Here is a 22,352-nt window from a genome sequence, read left to right as displayed (position 1 = left end):
TGCTTCACCTCACATTTTTTTCTGTAATGTCTTTCCTCGTCATCTTTCTCGAATTTGATTAATTGTTTAAACTCAGATATTTTTATAAATTAATAATCAAACGATACTTCACACGACGGCCTGTTACTCAGAGCAACTTCCTGTAGCTAAAAAGCAGTTTGTTGCTGAATTATTTGGTTTCTCGTGAAGTCAGACAGTTTCTTGGATCATTGCAATATAAAAAGTTTTAAAGTCTGTGTTGCGCTGAAGTTGCGCTGTTGCTGGATTTAACAGACAGCTCGGCACAGAGAACTGTCTAGGACAGGTTTATGGATTATTAGCTGAGTGATGTCTCTCTGATCAGTTCACTGTCAAGATCCATTTTTTTTTTGTATTTTTTTTGTGCAATATTGTAGAAGCCCGTACTGTTCCCCAACCTGCGCAGTAGCTGCCCATGTTTGGCTCCTTGGACACTGGAGCGTTAAAATAATTAATTTTTAAAGCTGTGTTATACCTGATGCACAGTAACTGGCGCGAGGGCGTTTGAGCCAAAAGATACATTGCAGCATCGTCTCGTGCGTTTATTCCAAGTCCTGGTGCCGTGTGTGGTTGTGCACCACGAATGTTTTATAACTTGCTTCACACAAAACGAACACACCTTAAACAAATCCACAGACATTTAACCCTTTAAGAGACCACCGAGAGTGTCAAATGGGCCAAACGTATAGATTGAACTCGTATCAAGAAGAAACTCCTTTACCTTCCGTGCAGCTTCCCACATCTTTAGCGGAATGGTGCAGGGTTAACTTCAGTAAATGTGCAAATGTCTTAGGCTTCTAAAATGATCATTATCTAAATAATATTGGTGCTTGTATACAATTATATACAAAATAGTATGTTATTTTCTAAAACTGTGTTTTAACAGATTATTTACTTGATCATATGAATTAGTGAAATCAACAGCACACTTTATTTAGCGCAGTGAAGTATGATAACCTCAAGTAAAACTGCACCGCCACAAGGAGAGAGTTTAAAAGATAAACTAATACATTAACATAGTTAACAGAATATCCATATTTCTGCAGTAATGCTGTTGGTTATAATCTCTTACTGCTCAGATATTAGCTTCTTAAATCTCATTTTCTTAGGTGTGTAAAACAATTTTGTACAGTATTGCCTCCCATATATAAAAAAAAACGAATGAAACTGAAAAGTGCAGATTTAAATGCGCTTCAATAAAACTGATTTCCGCTCCAAACATTTGTTTTCTTTTGCTTATTGTAGAGATTCTGAAGGCTTTTTGCTGCGGTTCCTCAGTCCGAATGTATCCGTATGAGGCGGTCATTTGAAATTTGTGGATGGGGATTATGGTAATGGCATGTTATTTGCAAAGAAACCTACACCCCCTCCCAGTTTGCGAATCTTTGTATATTTCACAAACATACACACGTTCTACTAAAAAGTGTGGTGTTTACGCAGCGTTCATTAATCTTTGCTTTGAAGGTTTTGTGAATGAGGCCCAGTGACATTTAAAAAGCTCATTTAAATTCACAATAATCAAGAACATTAATATAATATCAACCAAAGGTGGTGAATAAAATAGTTGTAGCCTGTTTGTTTCATTTAGCTGCCACTAAATACATTACTGTAAACAGAAGTTTGCCACATTGTGAAAAAACATTAGCAGCAAAATGGCAAACCATTGTGTTTGTATTTTGTGTTTTAAAGTGTGCCAGGAACTGAATAAACCAATGTCTGAGACTATGAAATTAGGAAGGCAGTTAGCACCATGCTAAATAGTGAGCTAGCGTTAATTGTTTACCAAGACAGCCTTGAATTTGATGGGAGTATGAGTGTAATTTTGTTATTTATTTTTATTTTTTGCAAACCTCTGGTTTTAACGCACACAGAACGCAGGTAAAATACATTATACCTACCGAACACATTTGGATAATAGCAGTTGAAGACACCGGACACACACCAAGTTCATGCTGAAGTGTGTGTGTGTGTGTGTGTGTGAACAGATGTTGGCCACATACTGAAAACTGAACTCTCTCCTGTCATACACCCCTCCCACACCATCTGCTGACCTCCTGTTACAACGTCTGCCTTCACACCCCCTACACCCCCCCCACATGTGCACACAGCACAACACGCACAGTTTTATTTGGTCTTTTGGTTGATGCCTTATTTTGCCCACGAAACCTTTACTTTGCTTTTCCTGAAATAGAAGGTTTTGGGTTGGAGGAAAAAACAGACAACGCCCTGTGTGTGTGTGTGTGTTTGTGTGTGTGTGTGGTGTCGGGTATCCCCCCAGCCCCCCTTAAAGAAATATAAGTCACATTCCTCTACTATGACTCATGCCTAAACTCCTTATTCCCCATTATTACTCTTTTTTTTTTTTTTCTGGAAACTTTATTTTGTCTGTTTTTCTTTTCTTTTTTTCCCTTCTCTCTCTCTCTCTCTCTCTCTCTCTCTCTCTCTCTCTCCACATCATCCATCCCTCCCCCTGCCTCTCTCGTTTGTTCCGTGCTGTGAGGTGATTGATTCCAGATGTTGAACTCTTTCTCTTCTTTTCTCCTCCCCCACTTTTCTTTCCCTGTTACCACCATCTATTTTTCTAGAAGTTTCCCTCTTAGTTCAGTGTTCCTTTCTCAAAATCTTCCCTCAGTAATTTCAGACTGAAAACACACACTGTTTAACTTTCAGCATTCAGTGGTTGAGTGTGTGTCAGAGAGAGACAGTGTGTGAGAGAAAGGTGGTCTGATATGTTTTGATTGTTTCTGTGTGATCTAATGTGCTTTGTGTTCTGCTTCTCCACATATGTGTAGTTAATATGCTATAAATTTAACTGTGTGTGTGTGTGTGTGTGTGTGTGTGTGTGTGTGTGTGTGTGTGTGTGTGTGTGTGTGTGTGTGTGTGTGTGTGTGTGTGTGTGTGCCCATGTGTATTTTTATTGAGTGTGAGTGTATGGAAGGGGATGGTCCCCTGGGGGCATGAGGCACGAGGGGCAAGGGGAAAAATCAGTTCCAGATGAAACAGGATGTGTAGAGAAGACAAAGAACAGACTGTTAGATGGAGGGGGATGGAGTGACGAGGCAGTGGAGGGGAGAGAAATAAAGTAAGGGTGAATGAGTAGGGAAAGACAGAACTGGGGTGAAAGAGTGAAGGTGTAAAAGTGGAGGTTGTTAGAGAGATAGATGAAAGAGTAGAGTGGGACATAGGGGGTTAAAGGGAGAGATGGAGAGAGAGAGTGATTGCTGGTGGGTTTTGTCCTTGTCCAGTCTCCTCCTCCTACTCTGCGTGTGTGTTTGGGTGTTTTCTTGCTGCTGAATTGCAGTCTACTCAGGCAGCAGCCACATGTTCTCATCATTCCTCTGAGTTGCAAAACAGACTTCCACAGCCTGATGATCACAGTGACTCTGTAAATCACAGCCCCTCTACAAAACTCCACAAACAAATCACAGTAACTCCCTCTCTCTCTCTCTCTCTCTCTCTCTCTCTCTCTCTCTCTCTCTCTCTCTCTCTCTCTCTAGGGTTTATATATAACTCTATAAAGCACATCTATCTTTCTCTCTCTCGCTCTCTCTCTCTCTCTCTCTCTCTTTCTCTCTATCTCTCTCTCTCTCTCTTTCTCTCTCTAGGGTTTTATATATAACTCTATAAAGCACATCTATCTTTTTTTTTTTCTCTCTCTCTCTCTCTTTCTCTCCACCTATCTTTCTGTTTCTCTGTCTAGCTGGGTGTGTCCCAAAAAAAACAAAAAATCACGTTACTACCAGGAGCCAAAATCTATGTATTTACACAAATGTACGTCTACACAACTACTACAGCACATTACATTTGTAAACGGAGACTGATTTGACTCCGAGGTTCAATTCCAGATGCTTGACGAGTCAAATCTTTGGAAGTCAGCTCCGTTATCTCTGTTTACTTTGACTTTATTCCGCTGCTCTTGCTTTGGACAGAGGCGCTGTTCAGTGGGAAAATGGCTTTGAAACCCAACTCTGAAAATATTTCAGAGCGATATCTGCCCCGTGTTGGAGGACTGTGAGAAAGAAAAAGACATAGGATTCTGGGGAAGAGTGATGGCTTGTTCTTTAGGTGTGTGAAGAGACTGCTTTTGAATTCCGAGACACAGCGGCAGATACTGCGGAGGCTTCTTTTTTTGGTGCGTGGGAAGTGATTTCATGGTGTGTTTCTTGGGCTGTCCTGCTGAGAAACATTAGAGAGAAAATGAGCACTGATGGAATAACCCTGACCATAGTCTGAGTCTTGACCCAACAGCTATGTATTTCATTATGAATAGAAGATTGAGTGCTTTGTACAAGAAAAGTGCTATGGGTTAGTCACCCCTGGACCGCAGTCAATAACGTCCCCAGATCCTGATGAAAAATCTGGCTTTTGTGCAGTTTTATGTGAGTGTGTGTGTGTGTGTGTGCTCTATTGTACATGCTAAATGGTGCCTTCAGATGTACAGCCTTGTGTTTGAGGGCTTATATCATGTTGCCAAAAGCTCAATTATGTATGGAAGTGTTAATATTTTATGAAGATTCTGAAACTAACCCTCTTCACTGTTTTCCAGGATTCTTCAGTTATACAGGATGGAAATGTAGTTCCACCCTCCTCGTTTGCCCTGACCCCCTCCCAGAATGGAGTGAGTATTGTAGCACTATCAGGAGTGGAGTTTGGAGCATCATCAGGAGTGGAGCCAAAATCAGCAGCCAATGGCTGCACACCTGCCACCAACACAGCTGTAAGGAAATATACTGTATTTGTGTGTTTCTGTAAAAACACGCCTCAAACACTAGCACATATTTATATAGGATATAATATATGATAAACATGAATTAAAGCTATTTTTAACCTAATTACCTCTTGCACAGAGAGGCCATTGTGCATTTTCTATATGGAACTAAAAATTCTACTGAAGCCTCAACAAGGAAATATAACGCTTTGCCTTCATTAAAGTTTCCATTGTCTTTGGAAGACAACTCTGGGACATCAAATATTTAAATAATTTTTATTTATCTTTAATTTTTGACTGACCGAGTATTTTCTGCCCAGATGAATAGCTTTTTAATCTCATTTTCTTGGGTGCCTAAAACTAGTGAAAAAAGTAGTGTAAAATAAATACATAACATAAGTTAAATATAATAATCTGTGATGGCAGAGATTAACTGTAAAGTGCAAACGCAAAATGTGCAAAAGTGAATGTGCAACAACCATTAGTGAAAATTCTTATTTAAATATGAAATATAATTATAAAAATAATAATACATTATATTTTTATAGAGCATTTCCATAAGCAGGCTCCTCCAGTTGCACTGTTTGGTAGAAAACAGCAATATATCAGGCAGTTAGCTGGAAAAGAGTGCAGAGTCAAGCAGAGCCCATTGACTATGCATTGAGGAGAAGAAATGCCAATTCAGAATTTATTTTAATTTGTTGTTTTTTTGGTGGAGGAAAATTTGGATGGTTGGTTTCAACTGAACTTCATGCACAATGCTGTGGGGACAGTCAGTGCCTTGTCTCTTTCTGGGGGGGGGCAAAGCTAAACATGGGGAGGGCCAGTGCTTGCACTGGCTTTGAAAACAAACAGCAGAGAACAACAAATACAGAAGCTGTGTGATTTCAATCTTTGCCCTGGATGCCTTCACTCCACTATATTTTACAAAGATAAAAATTAGTTGTTTGCTGCTATATGAATGATTAAAATGTTACATATATCACCAGTTGTTTAAACCTTTCTCACTTGTGTCCTGTATGTGTCCTGGCTTTGTCTCTGTAGCAGGCGGAGGGCTTGTCTCCAGTAGACAGTGGAGCTCAGTGCAGTGGGAGTGTCACAGGGACAGAAGGGGAGTCAAAACAGACACCAAAGCGACTTCATGTGTCTAATATTCCCTTCCGCTTCCGGGACCCTGATTTACGGCAGATGTTTGGGGTAGGGCTAAACTTGAATTTTTGAATGATTAAATAATTATGAAAGCTTTATTTATAAATATATTTTATATTCATACTTTTTCCGTTGGCTGTTGTGTGTAGTGTATAGGGCTGGGTCTGTAGAGTTTAAAAACTACATAGAAAAAGAAATAAAACTGGTGTAAAATGATAAAAAATGAGAGTCTGCGCACACACTTCTCGCTACTGCGCACTCAGGGTTGGAGTTAGCTGTAGCTACTTATCATTTTAAAGGAATAGACACTCAAAAGGATTATTCTGAACCAGGCTTTTTTCTTAAAGAGCTCTTGTGCTGCTTGATTCTAAATGAAGACAGTTCATTTAGAACCAAGGGACTGTGTTATCTTGTGGAAAACAAGTATAAAATGTCACACAGATCCCAGATAAATTTTAAATAATGAAGGTATTTCAGATATTACCTGAATATATCAGGAATAAGTTTTAAGACTGAAATTGTTAATCATAACCCTAAAAGAGCAGTGGAAAATTAGGAAAAGCCCTTGTAATCCATAATGGCGAATATATTTTTAAAAGAGATTTACGAATTTAGAAGAAAATAAAAACACAAAGTAGAATTAGATATTTTCTTTGAAGTCTATGTTTATGTAAGTTATATGTTGAATGTGGAGATAAATGTAATAATATATCTAGTGATGTAATTGCATATAGATATGTGATTTAATTTTCAGTAAATATTATACATTTTACTTTTTAGAATTATGACTGTATAGGGTTTAAAAGGTCAGGCTGCCCTCTTGTGGTCAGGGCACGTTAAAATAGTGAAACTGAGTGCATGAGTGCATCAAACTAACCAGCAAACCGCCCCCAAACAGGGTAGTTAGGGTTTGAGCATGCAGTGCATAGGACCCTATTGTTTTTCCCTTTCTTATTTTACAACGAATGCGCACTTGTGCAGCTAAAGTAAAGTTAAAGTAAAATAAAGAACAAAAGCAGAAAAACGTTGGTATGAATTACATATTGAACACTGAATCCTGCGTCATTTTCTTTTACAGCAATTTGGGAAGATTCTTGATGTGGAGATTATCTTCAATGAGAGGGGCTCCAAGGTGTGTTGATTGCTGCAGGACTCTTAACATCAGACAAGTTCAAATATTTTTTGCTTCTAAACTCTATCCTGCTTTAGCTGTTTTGGAAAATGTGCCACTGTGTGGTCACCACAGCAGCATAGGATGTATTATGTATTTTATCTGCATTCTAAAACGAATAATATAATTACATTTTATAGCACTGGATTCAATATCAGCCAAAACATGTGACTTCACTGTACTTCTGTTCTTTAGTTTTACACTGGATTTCTGAGTTGAATGTAGATAGAAAGCAATAGAAACCTGAACCACATTAGTTAGACACAATGACTTTATTAAACATCAAGTTCTTAAAGGCTAAGCACCACTTAATGGACCTCCATGAATATTCCACATTATTGTAGTTACTGACAGATATAAGTATGAATTAAAATGAAAACTGCAGCTTAATTTGCTTTAAAACTGACAATTTTATTGAATTGACGGAAAAACCCGAGCTCGCTACGGAAATTCTCGAACGCGACCGTGACGTCACTGGTGGACAACAGCTGAACAACGCCGCGGTAAAACACCGTTATGACTGACTGTTATGACAGTATCTAGCTAAATAACCAACATTATTCATGACAATAGCCTAGCAATAAGCTAAACTCAAATGTAGAGGTACCGTTATTCTTGTAAATGTGATCGAAGTCGAACTCGAATTCATCCGACACTATAAACCTCCGTAATGCAGCTACGTAGCCGAGTATAATCTGAGCCACCGAGTTTAGCGAGTCAAGCTAACGTTAACTAACACCAACTAAAACAGGCGAAGTGAGTGTCCTTACCCTGTTTACCTCCATGTTACAGAGGCTCTTCAACACCTTTCGTTGGTGTCCTTACATGCCCATATTGTTGGAAAAGTGGCAGTGAAATGAGCTACAGATAACGGAGTGAGCGGATGGTCCTTTCCAAAGTGCCTGTTTAAAGTGGACAAATTTAGTCCATTTTCTGGATATTTTGGGATCTTTGGGCCATTTGTTCACAGATGTCCCACTGTACATTGAATGATTGCAGCCAAAAACAACACACCTTTTCCTCATTTTGCATTAAATTAAGTGCAGCTTCTAGAGTTGTTGTCCACCATCTACGTCACAGGCAAGACGCCTATTAGAGTTTCCCAACGGTCTTTTAAACCTTATTCCTTCAATTAGTAAGAAATAACATGTTTTCTGACTATCAATAAACACAAGTTAGGAACTCAAATTCCACTGTATTTATTAGTTTTGACACTTTCATTTTAGCCTGTGATTTTTGACCCTGTATAACCAACAATTCAAAGCACATTTTTCACAATAATAGGTGCACATCTCGGTCCCCTGGGACAGCAGGGAAAAATGGGGACATGGGGATTTACAATAATCACTTTTTCTTATTCTCTAATGATGTATTTTATGTGTTTGAATTTCTAAGCACAGCTTACTGTCTACTGTGTGTTAATTTAGACTGACAGTTTGTGCCATGCTGATTGGTTGATATAAGCTTTACTTTTTAGCCGCAGTAGCCGTGTGCTTCCAATGCCAAACAAAAGGAAAACTTGTGGTTGATCAACTACAAGGCGATAAACGGTATAAATCAAAAAGTAATGTTTTTTTTTTCTTTAATTTTGAACTCTGTTGTTAATGTTATATTTCAACAGGGTTTTGGGTTTGTGACATTTGAGGCAAGTGCGGATGCAGAGAAAGCTCGTGAGCGCCTCCATGGGACACTGGTGGAGGGGAGGAAGATTGAGGTAGTCATTCTTAGTGTTTTTCAGTGTTGATATATACGCACACACACACTCATACACAGTGATGAGAAAAACAAATTCAGGAACTCTTCAGGTCACTTGTGTAATACCAACATTTGTGAACCTCTTGTTGCTCCAGGAGCAAACCAACTGCTACTTAAAGTGTTGCACACTAACACACTATCACACACAGAGAAAATGTGTAAACTGTACTTAGAGTTTTGAATTTAAATCAGTATATGATTAATTTATTTGTTATAAAAAGCCTTACTTGATGTTCTGGTTCACAGCCTGCTGCACTTAGTGACTGTGCATTAGTGCTTGGTGATTATAAAACTGAAGCGTGATATAGTTAACCTCATCAGCTCGCAAGCAAACAGTACTCACCACTGCCTTTTAAAGGTGTTACTGCACCTGTCAACGCTTGGGACCAGTCAAAGCATAGGTGTCGTTTTAAATTTTTCAGCCTGTTACAAAGTACTTGAAGTTAGCCGTGTTGAATTTTCTTACGGAACTTAAAAATCTTTAGTAATATTTGGGTTTCACTGTTTTTGGCCAGACAGTACACATGGAGCATGTTGAAAGTTTGGAGCACAGTGCATGCTGGGAGATTTGAGCACAGTGCATGCTGGGAAATTAGAGCCTTTCCTGGTGCTTTGTTGAGTTGGTATGGCTCTCTTCATGCAGTATGAAACTTTGATCTAAAGCATGGAGGGTTCCTTTCTGCCATCGTATGCTGGTGTATGAATGTGTTTGGCATGGGCTTTTCTTGTGTGAGTTGGTATGATGATGAGTGCTCAGATATGCATGAGTATCTTACTCGAACATCTGTTTAAGTTTGGTAAGTAAAGCCAATTAGCAAGCAGCAATAAAGCATGAAGTAGAGACCAGTCCCTGATCTGTGTGTGTGTGTGTGTGCGGTAGAGATGTGATTTCTGTTCTGTGGTAAACTGGTGCATGATTATCATTCATTTCTTCTACTTTGATGTTTTATTTATTTATTTTCTTTAATGTATTTATTTTTTAAAAATACATATTCAATGAGTTTATTGGTTACCAGTAAGAGTAGGTTATATCTCAAAAACAACGTATGACTCTTAGATATTTCCACCACATTAAAACATTTATTATTAACATTAGTACATAGTATTTAGTACATTTTATCATAGTGGTTTCATTCAGTGTTTTACATTCTGCACTACCTTCCAGTTAAACAAGCCTAGTTATTGTCTGTTTTTGATGAATCAGGGTCCTAGAAACACAAGTTATGTAATAGTACACTATATGGAAAAAGTATTGAGGCCCACCACCTAATTATTGAGCTCAGGTTTTCATTTATTCCACATCTATGCAGTCTGCCGTTACAATGTCTTGTCAAAGAATGGGTCCTTCAAAAGGGTTGAATTGAAGTGTCGTACACCAATATGATGCCACCTTTGCAACAAGTCAGTAAAATATCCCTCCTTAATATTGCACAATCAACTGTGATTGGTATTATTAAAAATTGGAGTTTAGGAGCCACAGAAACTCGGCCACAAAATGGCACCTGAAATTACAGAGCGATGAAAATGCATTCTATGGGTTGACCAATCACCCCAGATGAATGAATCAGCAGGTAGTGTCGCAGCCACACAGCTCCAGGGACCTGGAGGTTGTGGGTTCGATTCCCGCTCCGGGTGACTGTCTGTGAGGAGTGTGGTGTGTTCTCCCTGTGTCTGCGTGGGTTTCCTCCGGGTGACTGTCTGTGAGGAGTGTGGTGTGTTCTCCCTGGGTCTGTGTGGGTTTCCTCCGGGTGACTGACTGTGAGGAGTGTGGTGTGTTCTCCCTGTGTCTGTGAGGAGTGTGGTGTGTTCTCCCTGTGTCTGTGAGGAGTGTGGTGTGTTCTCTCTGTGTCTGCGTGGGTTTCCTCCGGGTGACTGTCTGTGAGGAGTGTGGTGTGTTCTCCCTGTGTCTGTGTGGGTTTCCTCCGGGTGACTGACTGTGAGGAGTGTGGTGTGTTCTCCCTGTGTCTGCGTGGGTTTCCTCCGGGTGACTGACTGTGAGGAGTGTGGTGTGTTCTCCCTGTGTCTGCGTGGGTTTCCTCCGGGTGACTGTCTGTGAGGAGTGTGGTGTGTTCTCCCTGTGTCTGCGTGGGTTTCCTCCAGGTGACTGTCTGAGGAGTGTGGTATGTTCTCTCTGTGTCTGCGTGGGTTTCCTCCGGGTGACTGTCTGTGAGGAGTGTGGTGTGTTCTCTCTGTGTCTGCGTGGGTTTCCTCCGGGTGACTGTCTGTGAGGAGTGTGGTGTGTTCTCCCTGTGTCTGCGTGGGTTTCCTCCGGGAGCTCTGGTTTCCTCCCACAGTCCAAAAACACACGCTGGTAGGTGGATTGATGACTCAAAAGTGTCCGTCGGTGTGAGTGAATGTGCGAGTGTGTGTGAAGGGAAATCTTAATGCTTCAGCATACCAAGATATTTTTGCACAATTTTTTGCTTCCCCATTTGTGGGAACAGTTTGGGAAGGCCCTTTTCTGTTCCAACCAGTGCCCCAGTGCCTAAAGCAAAGTCCATAAAGACATGGTTTTGTTGAGTATGGAAGAACATTTCTGACGTGCACAGAGCCCTGAATTAAACCTCATTAAACACTTTTGGGATGAACGGAAATGGCAAGCCTGGGCCTGATGAATGGGCAAAAATGGTCACAGACGCATTCCAAAATCTTCCCAGCCTTTCCTGCAAATGTGGGACCAACCCCATGTTAATGCCTATAGATTTGGAAGTGGATATCATAAAAGCTCCTGTAGGCGTGCGGTGTAGCTGCCCCAATACTTTTGTCCACACAGTGTATAACTGAACATACTAACTTCTGGTTCATTTCACTGGTTTAGTATTTGGAGGTCTTTAGGTATATTTTAAAATGGTAAACAAACTTTACACAACAATAACATTCATTTCTTTCGCTGTATTTTTGACTTTTGGATGACCCTTTGGTGCAGAAGCTGTGTGCATGCTTTTGTTCAGCCACAGGGCGCTTGAAAGACAGAGGCTAAATCTCAAATTTCTCCCTTTTCCTAAGTGCACTATGAAGTTGTGACCTACAATATGCACTACATGGAGAGTAAGGGGCTGTTTCAGATTTAACAAGAGAGCTAAACGGTGTAACTGATTATTATTATTACCCCAACAACAAATCCAAGTCAGTATAATGCTGCTTTTGTCTGTCCCTCAGTACGTACGGTTACAGAACAATGAACTGTTATTTTGCTCTGCGTATATGGTGATTCTGATTAACTCAGTACATCTGTTTTTACTTACTTCCCAATTTAAAGAACTGTATAAAATATTTGATGAAGAATGCAGTGGTCTCTGTTCACAGAAATGTTCTGAATTGTGAGAACTGACCCGCATGAAGTTTATTTTCCTCCTGAAGTGTAATGTGACATTTTACCTGGGTTTGTTGTGGTGCATGGAGCATGAATTTGGATTTGGAGTATAGGTTTAAGCTTAAACTTTATGGTTTATTTTGGGTTGGGCTTTGGTGTTGGTTATGGTTTAGGTGTATGGGTTTAGATTGGTCTAGATTATGAGTTTGGGATATTTATTGTTGAGTATCGACACAGTTAATTACAAGTAGGGGCTTGATTTTTAGATGTGGTTTTAAGTTTGAATGGATGGTTTCATTATGGGAATTAGGGCTGGGCATTAATTCAAAATCAATATATATCACAATATAAAATATTTCAGTAAAAATAATATATTATAATACAGGAGGTCCTCGAGTTACGTAAGTCCTGAGTTATGATGTTTCTTGGTTACGACACATCTCCCATTTACTGTATAAAGCCTTGTTTCGACTTAAGTGGTTTTGCATCGTAAACGTTGTAACGCGAACTTGGTATTTGGTGTGCGCTGCGGAAGAATACACGGTTACGCGGCTCTGGACCGAGGAGGATAGGTGTTAGGATAGGATAAGTGCTTACAGTATGTTATTTACGTACAGTATGTACCAGTAGCGGATGCTGGTCTTTCATCTTTCAAGGAGGGGAAGCTCAATTTCGGCCTACATAATAAAATGTGTCGGTTTATTTATACGTAAATTCTACCCTCCGTTCCTTTTTAAGAAAATGATCTGTGACCCTGTCGTACCAACAAGGCGTCTTTTCCAGGGACTTGACTAGTGTCCTCTCAATGGCCAGCAGAGCTAGGCTGCTTAAACGGCCTTGGCCCATGTGAAGTGTGTCCGCCTGTGCTCCCACGGATCTTTACACCAAAGGATCGCTGATTCGCTCACTTCGCTGTTAATCAAAAAGGGATTCAGCCTCAGACAGATCATCCAATCATCATGCAGAAACTGAGCGTCCGGGCCAGCCCAATGCCCAATAGACCACCAGAGACGCTGAGCATCCAGCATTTATCCAATGACTCGTCTCGTTTCGCTGCCCTTCGCTGCTTCGCTATTGAACTCTGTTTAAAGCACTGTGAAGCTACGGGAATGATTGAGAGGAAAGCCGCGTCTTTACCAGTGATAAGAAGCTGATTCTGAACAAAAGTTAATCGCATTGTAGTGCATATTTATTCAATGACATGTGCACACAACAGTATATATTTGATCACTTGTTTTTTGACATTTTAGGGGAAGCTGATCTTCCCTTGCAGTCTTAGAGCAATCGCCTCTGGTATATACGTATGTTCCGACTTACACCGAAAATCGGTTTACGATGTGACGTAGGAATGGATCAACGTCGTAATTCGAGGACCCCCTGTATACACATTTTCACTATTTCAATATATTTACTGCTTCTGTCACTGACTGATGTTCATTACACTCATTTTTAAATTTAGGTAAAACTTTTTCTTCTGTCAACGGCAAGAGGTTTATGGTTGATGATGTCATGTCTCTTGTAGTTTTTTTCTTGACAGTTTTTCTGTGGCGTTTTATTGCTTATATCGATATCGGAATTATATCGTATAGACAAAAATAAGAAAATGCATTTTTGTATACATTTTTGGCCGTGTCGTCCAGCCCTAGTATGAGTTTGTTTTGGTTTGGGTATGGCTAGTTATGAATTCGGAGCTGGGTTTGGTCATAATATTTGTTTTTTTAATTTAATAATTTATGGTGTTATATTTGGGTTTGCAATGGATTATGGGATGGGATGTTTTTCCCGAACCTTTAAACTTTTTTGTATTTTTTAAAAATGTTTATTTAATTTTTTAATTTTTTTGTCTTTATTTATTTATTTGTTTGTTTGTTTGTTTATTTATTTATTTTTAGATAGTCCTCCTGGTGTGTGTGTGTGTGTGTGCGTGCGCGCGCTTATAAAGAATAATGAGCAGACAGACATATGGGGACAGGGTAAATAATAGTGCTATACCCTGGTTGTGGGGAAATAATTAACTGTACCTTTTTGTGTTTGTGTTTCTCTAAACCTTGCTTTAAACTCTGCTTGACCTAGTGTTATTTATTTTGTGTTGTATCCATCTTTCACTGGTTTTGTACACTGTATATATATCTATATCATTTTTTTTTTTACTTTTTCTGCCTATAACATTTAGAGGAATTTGTAAAGGTCTTAACCCGTTAAACTATTGTTGCTATATGCATGACATTTCAAAAACCTTTCTTTGTTCTGAGGTTTGATTAATGGCAAAAACGTAACATTCACAGATGCATGGTTACAATTTTTATGGCTTGCTTAATATCTGAACACTAAGATGATGTGGGGAAAATGTATAATAATGAACCAAAAGCTCAAATAAATTCATAGAAGGTGTGCTATATTTTACATAAATAATTCTGCAAAGGAATTGCTCAGATTGCTGTTGAATGTTAATCACCGATGGATCATTAAAAGTACTGCTGGAGAGGATTTACCTGTTAGCCTGATACTCTCTCTCTCTCTCTCTGACTCTCTCTCTCTCTCTGTATGTCACTGAAATTATTTTCAGTTTTATTTCAGAGTTTTGGTGACTGTATTTTTTTATTTATTTATTTTTTTCTTTCCACTGGATTTATTGGATGCTTATATTTTTTTCTGTTTCCCTGAATGACTTCTGTGTGGTGTGTCAGTCTCCACAGTAACCACTTGCTGTTCCCGTGGCTTCGGTAAGTGTGTGTGCATTCGGCATCACTGACTGACTTTTAATTAATACATTCAAATCTTAGGAAATGTTATGTTTATTATTTATAAAATGTACTGTCTTAAATTGAACTCTATCACTGACCCACTCCACATGCTGTAGGGATTAGAGTGGACAGAGGTTAATGTTAATGGTCAGTGTGATGTGTTGTAAAATTACCTTGTGCTTTATCAGTGTGATTAACTACACAATAGGATTTATTAAGTAATGTCCATTACTTATCTGCTTTAACACTGGACATAGCAGAAGCTACTAAAAACCAACTTTTTTATCATTAACACCAATTAAAACTCATTACATATTAATCAATTAAACTGCATCCAGTTCTCCAGCTTTTAGCTTCCAGTTACTTATAGACCTGGACCACAATAATACGCTGTGTAATAAAATTGTAATTTAATGAATGTTATTGATAAATGTTGTGTTGTTTATTTTGGGGGTGAAAGTCTCAGACTTTAAGGTCATATATTTACTTACGTATACTGCGGAATTAAAGTCTGGGGTATGTTTCACTCACACTACCTCTGCATGGTGGATTTCCGTTTAAGATGGAATTTTATCAAATGAAAGCACCCATATCTATTCAGAGAACGCCTAATGAGTTCAGGCATGTGAACATTTCAGAAATTTCTGGTTCTTCTTTTCTTTAAAAACCTGTGAACAGTTGTCCAATATCTACATATGTTTCTAGATCTAATTTATAAAATGTTAAATTCGTGTAAGTAGAATTAAGTAGTTGTTTTAATTTTCTATGGATTGAGCCAAATTTGAGTGCGGTGATCCCTCGTTTTTCTTCTTTTTTACCACTTTGCGCTCACTCTTTGTCTGCCCCATCACCTAGGACCAATTTACCCGGAACAACGTAGCTCCTAGGTTCACACAGGCACACAAACCCCTCCACTACGTTAGGCTGGAGATCCAAGCACGGGAGGTATCCATTATACGAGTAGAGGCAGCTTTATGCCATTGCTTCTTAAACATTCTTTAAATGTTTGTGTTGAATTAACATTGAGGCAAAATATGAATGTGCACCAAAACCCGTATAATGCTTTTATGTTATTAGAAATCCCACAGCGGTGCTGTCAGAAAATGCTCTGTTTTGTTTGCACTTACTCAAAAAGCGCTAATATCTATGGGTCCCCACAGAAAATAGGCCAAGACTGTTTCCATTAAAATGCATTGAGAGAAAAAAAAAATAACACTGTGCAGACTTTGTGAATCATAATGTGTCAAATGAATTTGTATGAATTGTTTTGTAGATGTTTAAAGTGAAATATAAATTGTGTGAATAATTTTTTAAAAAATTAGCAAAAAGCACATTTGTCAAATGTGAGCTGCCACACCATCACATGGAGGTAGTGTGTGTGAAATGGGTCTCTAAAGAGAAGCTGGAATTTCTTACTTTAATGTGCTTTAAATGATCAGATTCTTCACCCGACTCAGCGCTTTGGTTTTAACTCTGCAGCTGAAGGCATCTTTTTTTATTTTTTGACAAATTGAGCTTTGTATTGTTTGTTAATTGCATATGTGCAGAGATCGAAGAAGAACATTAAACGCTTTTTGGGGTGATCTTTTTTTTTTTTTTATATTTCCAGATGATTATCCTTCTGTTTTACTACTTCTGTACTGACTGTTTGTTTAGTTGTGGTTTTTGGTGACAGTAATAATGCCTGGCAGTGTTTCATGTATCTTTATTTCTTTTTTTTGGGTATGGAATTGCTCTCCTCTCTCCTTCCCCATGCTATGGTTCTCTCTCCCACATGAAGTCAGAGCTATTGGAGAATGGACACTCAATCAGATTTCTTTATGAATGATGCACCTTGGTATCAGTTTGATTTTTATTTTTTCTCTCTTTTTTGGTGTTGAAAAGTTTCTCTCTCTCTCTCTCTCTCCCTTTATTTGTTGTGATCTGTTTTCCTGTTTTGATCGTGGACTGGCTCTGCTCTTTCCTCCATCACCTGCATCCCTCCATCTCTTTGTTTTGAATGAGAGTGCTGCGGATGTTTTGATTGGTCTCAGTGCTGCACCTGAACGCTTGCTGATTGGCTGGTTTGGTTTTGTTTTTTGATTATTTTATTTTGTTTTTTGGGTTCATTTTTAGTTCATTGGTCCCTTTACTCTCACTGATTGTGATGCGCCCTTGTTTGGCTGTGAGTAATTTGTTTTTTGTTTTTTTAGATTATTCATTTGTTTGGGAAACTTTGGCACCCCCTCTCCCCCCTGCTTTGGTCAGTTTGGAACCCCAGCAGCATTCATCAGTAATATTTAATTTACTGGGGCTGCTTATATCGGTCTTTATAATCATATAACACAAAAAACACAAACAGACAGACACAAATAGCATTCTCTATCCCTCTCATCTCTACCACTGCCCATCAAAAGTATGTGGACATCTAGTTTTTTAAAATATATCACAAACTATTACAAACTGACTGGGTTTGTTTCTAGTAAACTAATATTACACGGACAAATATTTGTGAGAAGGTAAAACCGTCAGTTTAAAAGCTAGAAATTCATGTAAAAGCCAAGCTTCCACAGTTTTATCAGCATCAACAAAGACTCTTGATATTGTCTTGAAGTTGATTGTTTTAAATTATAATTAATATACACACACTAGAATATTCACTAGATTGTCAAATTTAATAAATTTTACTGGTGGCCCTTCACACCATCAGTAGTAGCTATATATCACTTTAAAAAAGTCACATTCATATACAGCTTTTAAATATATTTTAAAGCAATACTTTGGAAACATAAGTAGACATTGCAGAAGAACGAAGAATAAATAAATGAGCAGTAAACTAACAAAAGCAACAGCAGGGGAGTTGGCTCATCTTTAATATGTTCTTGTAGACTGACAAGGTGTCCATAAACTTTTTCTGTGCAGCTTTGTGTATAACCTTGTGATTGCCTAACTCTCTTAACTATTTGTACCACACATGAGGTTCATATCTTTGATCCAGTGTGAATTTTGTGATCTTCAGGGGTAATTTGTGGTACAGGTAGTTGAGACTGAATATAAACATCCATCTAAAACAAACACACACACACACACACACACACACATGCAGAGAGTGGAGGATGTACCATTAGCTTAAGCACACTCTGACATCCGATATTAAAATATTAAAATATTAATATATTGCAAATGTAGTTCGTTGTGTGTGTGTGTGTGTGTGGTTCAGAGATTTCGCAGAACATGTGTAGGTGTGTGTTGTACACTTTATTGCAGTGTTGATGGTGGTGGTGGTGGTGTGTTTGTTTCTGTGTTTAGGTCAATAATGCCACGGCTAGAGTGATGACCAATAAGAAGATTGTCACTCCTTACCCCAATGGAGAAGCTCTCAGCACACTGCCCTATGGTAATCACACACAAGTCACCAGACCAATGACCAGACATTTTCACATTGTGGCAACTAAAAAAAATGAAAAGCCTGGGTTCCAAGTGGCTATTTGTTTTGGAGAGTTCCTCTGCATTTATTTTGCAGCTGGTTCTGTCGAAAATGTAATCAAGTGAATCACAAAAAAAATGTGATTAATCGCGAATAATCGCAAGTTAAAATTCTACTATTTCCATTCCTGGAAATAAATGTGTAGAATGGTGTGCATGATAAACGGGTTGGGGGAAACTGTCCTGTTAACTTTATTATAATGTTTCATAGTAGTTTTTGTGATATTTGAATTACAACCTCTCAATTTTTGTAATGTTAGCATCAAACACAACAAAACTCAGATACGAGCTTCAATTGAGAAAATTGCAGCGTGCAGCTCACAGCTCAAACAACAAAATTCCTCCATATTCCAGCTTCAACAAATTTATAAGGGATAAATGTGTGGATTAAGTGTGTTTGTGTAAGAGATAGAGAGAAACTGAGACTGTAAGAGTGTGAGTTAGCATAAAAATTATGTGATCTACCTACTGAACTCAGCAGGAGCGACGCTGTGTTTACATCTTCTAATCAAACAGCTAATACATCACTAGACTATGTAAAATGAGTGAATTATAGGAGAAAGTCGTGGCAAACTTTGGTCAAATTAATTTTTTGAACACATTAAAGTTTCCAGATGAATCACGGGTGTTAATATTGACAGCACTATTTTAGTCCCTACTTGGCTCCCTTGGAACGATGAGCTAGCACGTAGCATAAAAGAACCATGTTCCAGGTTGCAGGTACCAAATTTGCCGAACAGAAAAGCAAAATACCTGAGTAGAGCCGAGTCATGTGGAAATGTGGCAGGTGCTGCCAAGGAATTTTATATTCTTGAAATATAATCATTTTTGAACATTGAGGTGGTGCTTTTACATTCTTTAAATACGAGATAATGAAAGATTCTATTATAATTTTATATAATGCAGGACTTATTGTGGATTGTGTAACATTTTCATTAAAGATATTAAATTGCCTTCTGTTTCTTTGTCAGCTTGTCACTATAAGCTTGTGACTGTAGTTTTTAATGGGTCTGTCTGTAATCATACGTGTTCTCTTGTCGTCTGCTTTCAAAATGTAATGTATACCCGCAAATTTTTTTTGGCACCAAGCTCAAGAGAATTGGACAGAAATCCCCAGACTAGTTCGCAAAAGTAGGTTTTGCAAATTATGTAAATTAGCGCGATAATAACCTTGGAAAAATGAAATTTTGGGTAATCTGTTTTTTATTTGTCAGAACCCAAGGAATAAGGGGAAAAAAAGATTTTTGTCTCTACGCCTCACGGTGTAGGAGATGTAAACCTAAACGCATTTCACTTCGCTATAGCGCCACCATTAGGCCAATCAGTGTCATTTTTGTTGTTTTCCGAGATGCACACAAACTACATCTACCCTCCAAGTGAGGAGTCTGTACGACCTACGGTCTCTTCCACACAATGACTTTTACAGGGTAAAAAGAATAATAAGAAAAACCGTAACAAATACAATACGCATCAATAGTGCTTGAACCCTAAAGATGAAAATGCTGTTCGATTGGCTTAAATTTACCTTTAACAACTTTATAAAATAAAATCAGTCCTTTAATTAAAGTAAGTTATTAAATGAGCCAATGTTACACAGAATGCCCGTCACTGGAGTAGTTAAACAGCACACATTGAATACCTACATTGGATAACAGCAGTGGGGATCGACATGGTCACCACAATGGCACTGGTCAGTTATTTTTTTATTCATTCATTTCTTGTCTTTAAGTTCAGTTCAGGGTTAGGGTATGTTCAGAGCATACCCGTAATCGCTGGGGGCAAGCCAAGAACACAGCCTGGAGGGGGCGCCAGTCCTTTGCAGGGCAACTCACCCTTGTGGACACTTTCTGAGTAGTCAGTCCACCTACCAACATGTGGTTTTGGACCATGGGAGGAAACTGGAGCACCTGGGGGGATCATTCCACAGACATTCACTTAGAGCAGTACTTGAACCCACACAACCGCAGGACCCTAGAACTGTGTGACAGCGACATTAGTAGTTGCAGCACTATGCTGCCCGCACTGGTCATTTAATTAATACTTATTTTCTGTTTCTGTGTATGTTCAGCAGGGTGGAAACTGAGTCCAGTAGTGGGAGCCGTGTACGGACCAGATCTATACACAGCAGGTAACTCCCAAGTACACAAACCATTCACCTGTGGTCCCAGCCGAAGATGTTTGTTTGTGTATGTACTGTATTCTGCATAATCAGAGACCACCTTTCAGCTGTTTAATTTTCAGTCAAAATGGCCTCAGATGAATCTGAGAATTGGTTAAGAAAAAAATGTAAAATTAGAATTAGAAACACAAGTATCTCTCGTTCATTATTTATATATATTATTACATTTCTCTCAAGAAGAAATGTTATTATGTATTTTCTTAACCTTATGCAAGACTCACATTTGTATTCAGGTTGAGTAGGTGTTTGCATTTAACAGCATTCATTCATGCATTCATTGTCTGTAACCACTTATTTAGTTCAGGGTTGCGGTGGGTCCTGAGCCTACAGGGAATCACTCGGCGCAAGGCAGGAACACACCCTGGAGGGGGCATCAGTTCTTCATAGTGCAACACTCACACTCTCACATTCACTCACACGGAGGAAACCCACGCAGACACAGGGAGAACACACCAACTCCTCACAGACAGTCACCCGGAGGAAACCCACGCAGACACAGGGAGAACACACCACACTCCTCACAGACAGTCACCCAGAGGAAACCCACGCAGACACAGAGAGAACACACCACACTCCTCACAGACAGTCACCCGGAGGAAACCCACGCAGACACAGGGACAACACACCACACTCCTCACAGACAGTCACCCGGAGGAAACCCACGCAGACACAGGGAGAACACACCACACTCCTCACAGACAGTCACCCGGAGGAAACCCACGCAGACACAGGGAGAACACACCACACTCCTCACAGACAGTCACCCGGAGGAAATCCACGCAGACACGGAGAACACACCAACTCCTCACAGACAGTCACCCGGAGGAAACCCACGCAGACACAGGGAGAACACACCACACTCCTCACAGACAGTCACCCGGAGGAAATCCACGCAGACACAGGGAGAACACACCAAACTCTCACAGAACACAACAAACTCCTCACTCTCCAGGTCCCTGGAGTTGTGTTACTGCGACACTACCTGCTGCGCCACCCTCATTTAAGAACATTCTAATGAAATTCGTAGTGTTTATCGTAACAGCATTTGTAATTTTTTCTTAGAAAAGCTTTTGTGAATCCAGACCCGAGTATAGCACAATTGCTACAATCAAACTAAAAGTACTTAAAGCTTTAGAGACACAAAAATGTCAAGCTCCTCTCCACTTGCTCAAGATCTTGCAAGTATTTCTGTCCATTTTCAACTGTTAGGAGGGGATTCACTTGGAGCCACAGTAGATGCTACTCTGTGTAGTAAGAATTCTGTTATGTTCTTTCTTATTGGTCACATCAGTGCCAGGGTTTCCATACTCTACGGCAGCAGCGATTCGTGGAGCTCAACTGAGGGGGCGGAGCCGAGCCATATTCAGCACCATCCGACCTGTTACACAGCCTATTACAGCTTACCCAAGGTAACATATACACACCACACACACATTACAAAGTTTTAAAACCACAAAATACAACAACTAACTAAGCTTTTATCACATTATTTTTACAATATAAAGAGAATGTAGTTATTTTTAATTTATAATGTTAACATTTGAAAAGTTTATTTATTTTTTGTGTGTTTCACCTTTTAAATACCAGCACGTGGAGTATCAATGTACAGCTCTATAACACTTAGCACATATAGAGTAGCATTAGTCATAGCTTTTAAACCACCTGCCTAATATGGACCACCAAAACAACTCTGACTCTATGAGCCATTGGCTCTTAAAGATCACTGATTTTATATCTGACACTGAGACCTTAGAATTAGATCAATGTTCTTCACTGTGAGTGGTTAAAACGTATAGTGAACAGCCACAAAATAAATACCACTGACAGCTGAACAGGATAACATTCATTAT

The 22,352-nt window shown here is 39.1% G+C and overlaps 1 protein-coding gene across 4 annotated transcripts in view; it reads left to right on the top strand.

Annotated features, from left to right (window-relative positions):
• The window catches only part of LOC136699636 (RNA binding protein fox-1 homolog 2-like), a 35,924-nt gene that overhangs the window by 5,673 nt on the left and 7,899 nt on the right, over nt 1–22,352 (top strand). For 2 of the 4 annotated variants that reach the window (XM_066674523.1, XM_066674522.1), the window contains exons 3-9: nt 4,565–4,735; nt 5,771–5,923; nt 6,954–7,007; nt 8,668–8,760; nt 18,147–18,234; nt 20,392–20,451; nt 21,794–21,911. In XM_066674523.1, coding sequence (XP_066530620.1) covers nt 4,565–4,735; nt 5,771–5,923; nt 6,954–7,007; nt 8,668–8,760; nt 18,147–18,234; nt 20,392–20,451; nt 21,794–21,911 — 737 coding nt within the window. The remainder of the gene's footprint in view (nt 1–4,564; nt 4,736–5,770; nt 5,924–6,953; nt 7,008–8,667; nt 8,761–18,146; nt 18,235–20,391; nt 20,452–21,793; nt 21,912–22,352) is intronic. The other 2 variants (XM_066674526.1, XM_066674524.1) reach the window with 2 other exon arrangements.

The sequence above is a fragment of the Hoplias malabaricus genome, chromosome 6 (genome assembly GCF_029633855.1).
Source record: "Hoplias malabaricus isolate fHopMal1 chromosome 6, fHopMal1.hap1, whole genome shotgun sequence".
Lineage (NCBI taxonomy): Eukaryota > Metazoa > Chordata > Actinopteri > Characiformes > Erythrinidae > Hoplias > Hoplias malabaricus.
The sequence above is the reverse complement of the archived record's forward strand: the minus strand, read 5'-3'. Positions and strand labels throughout refer to the sequence as shown.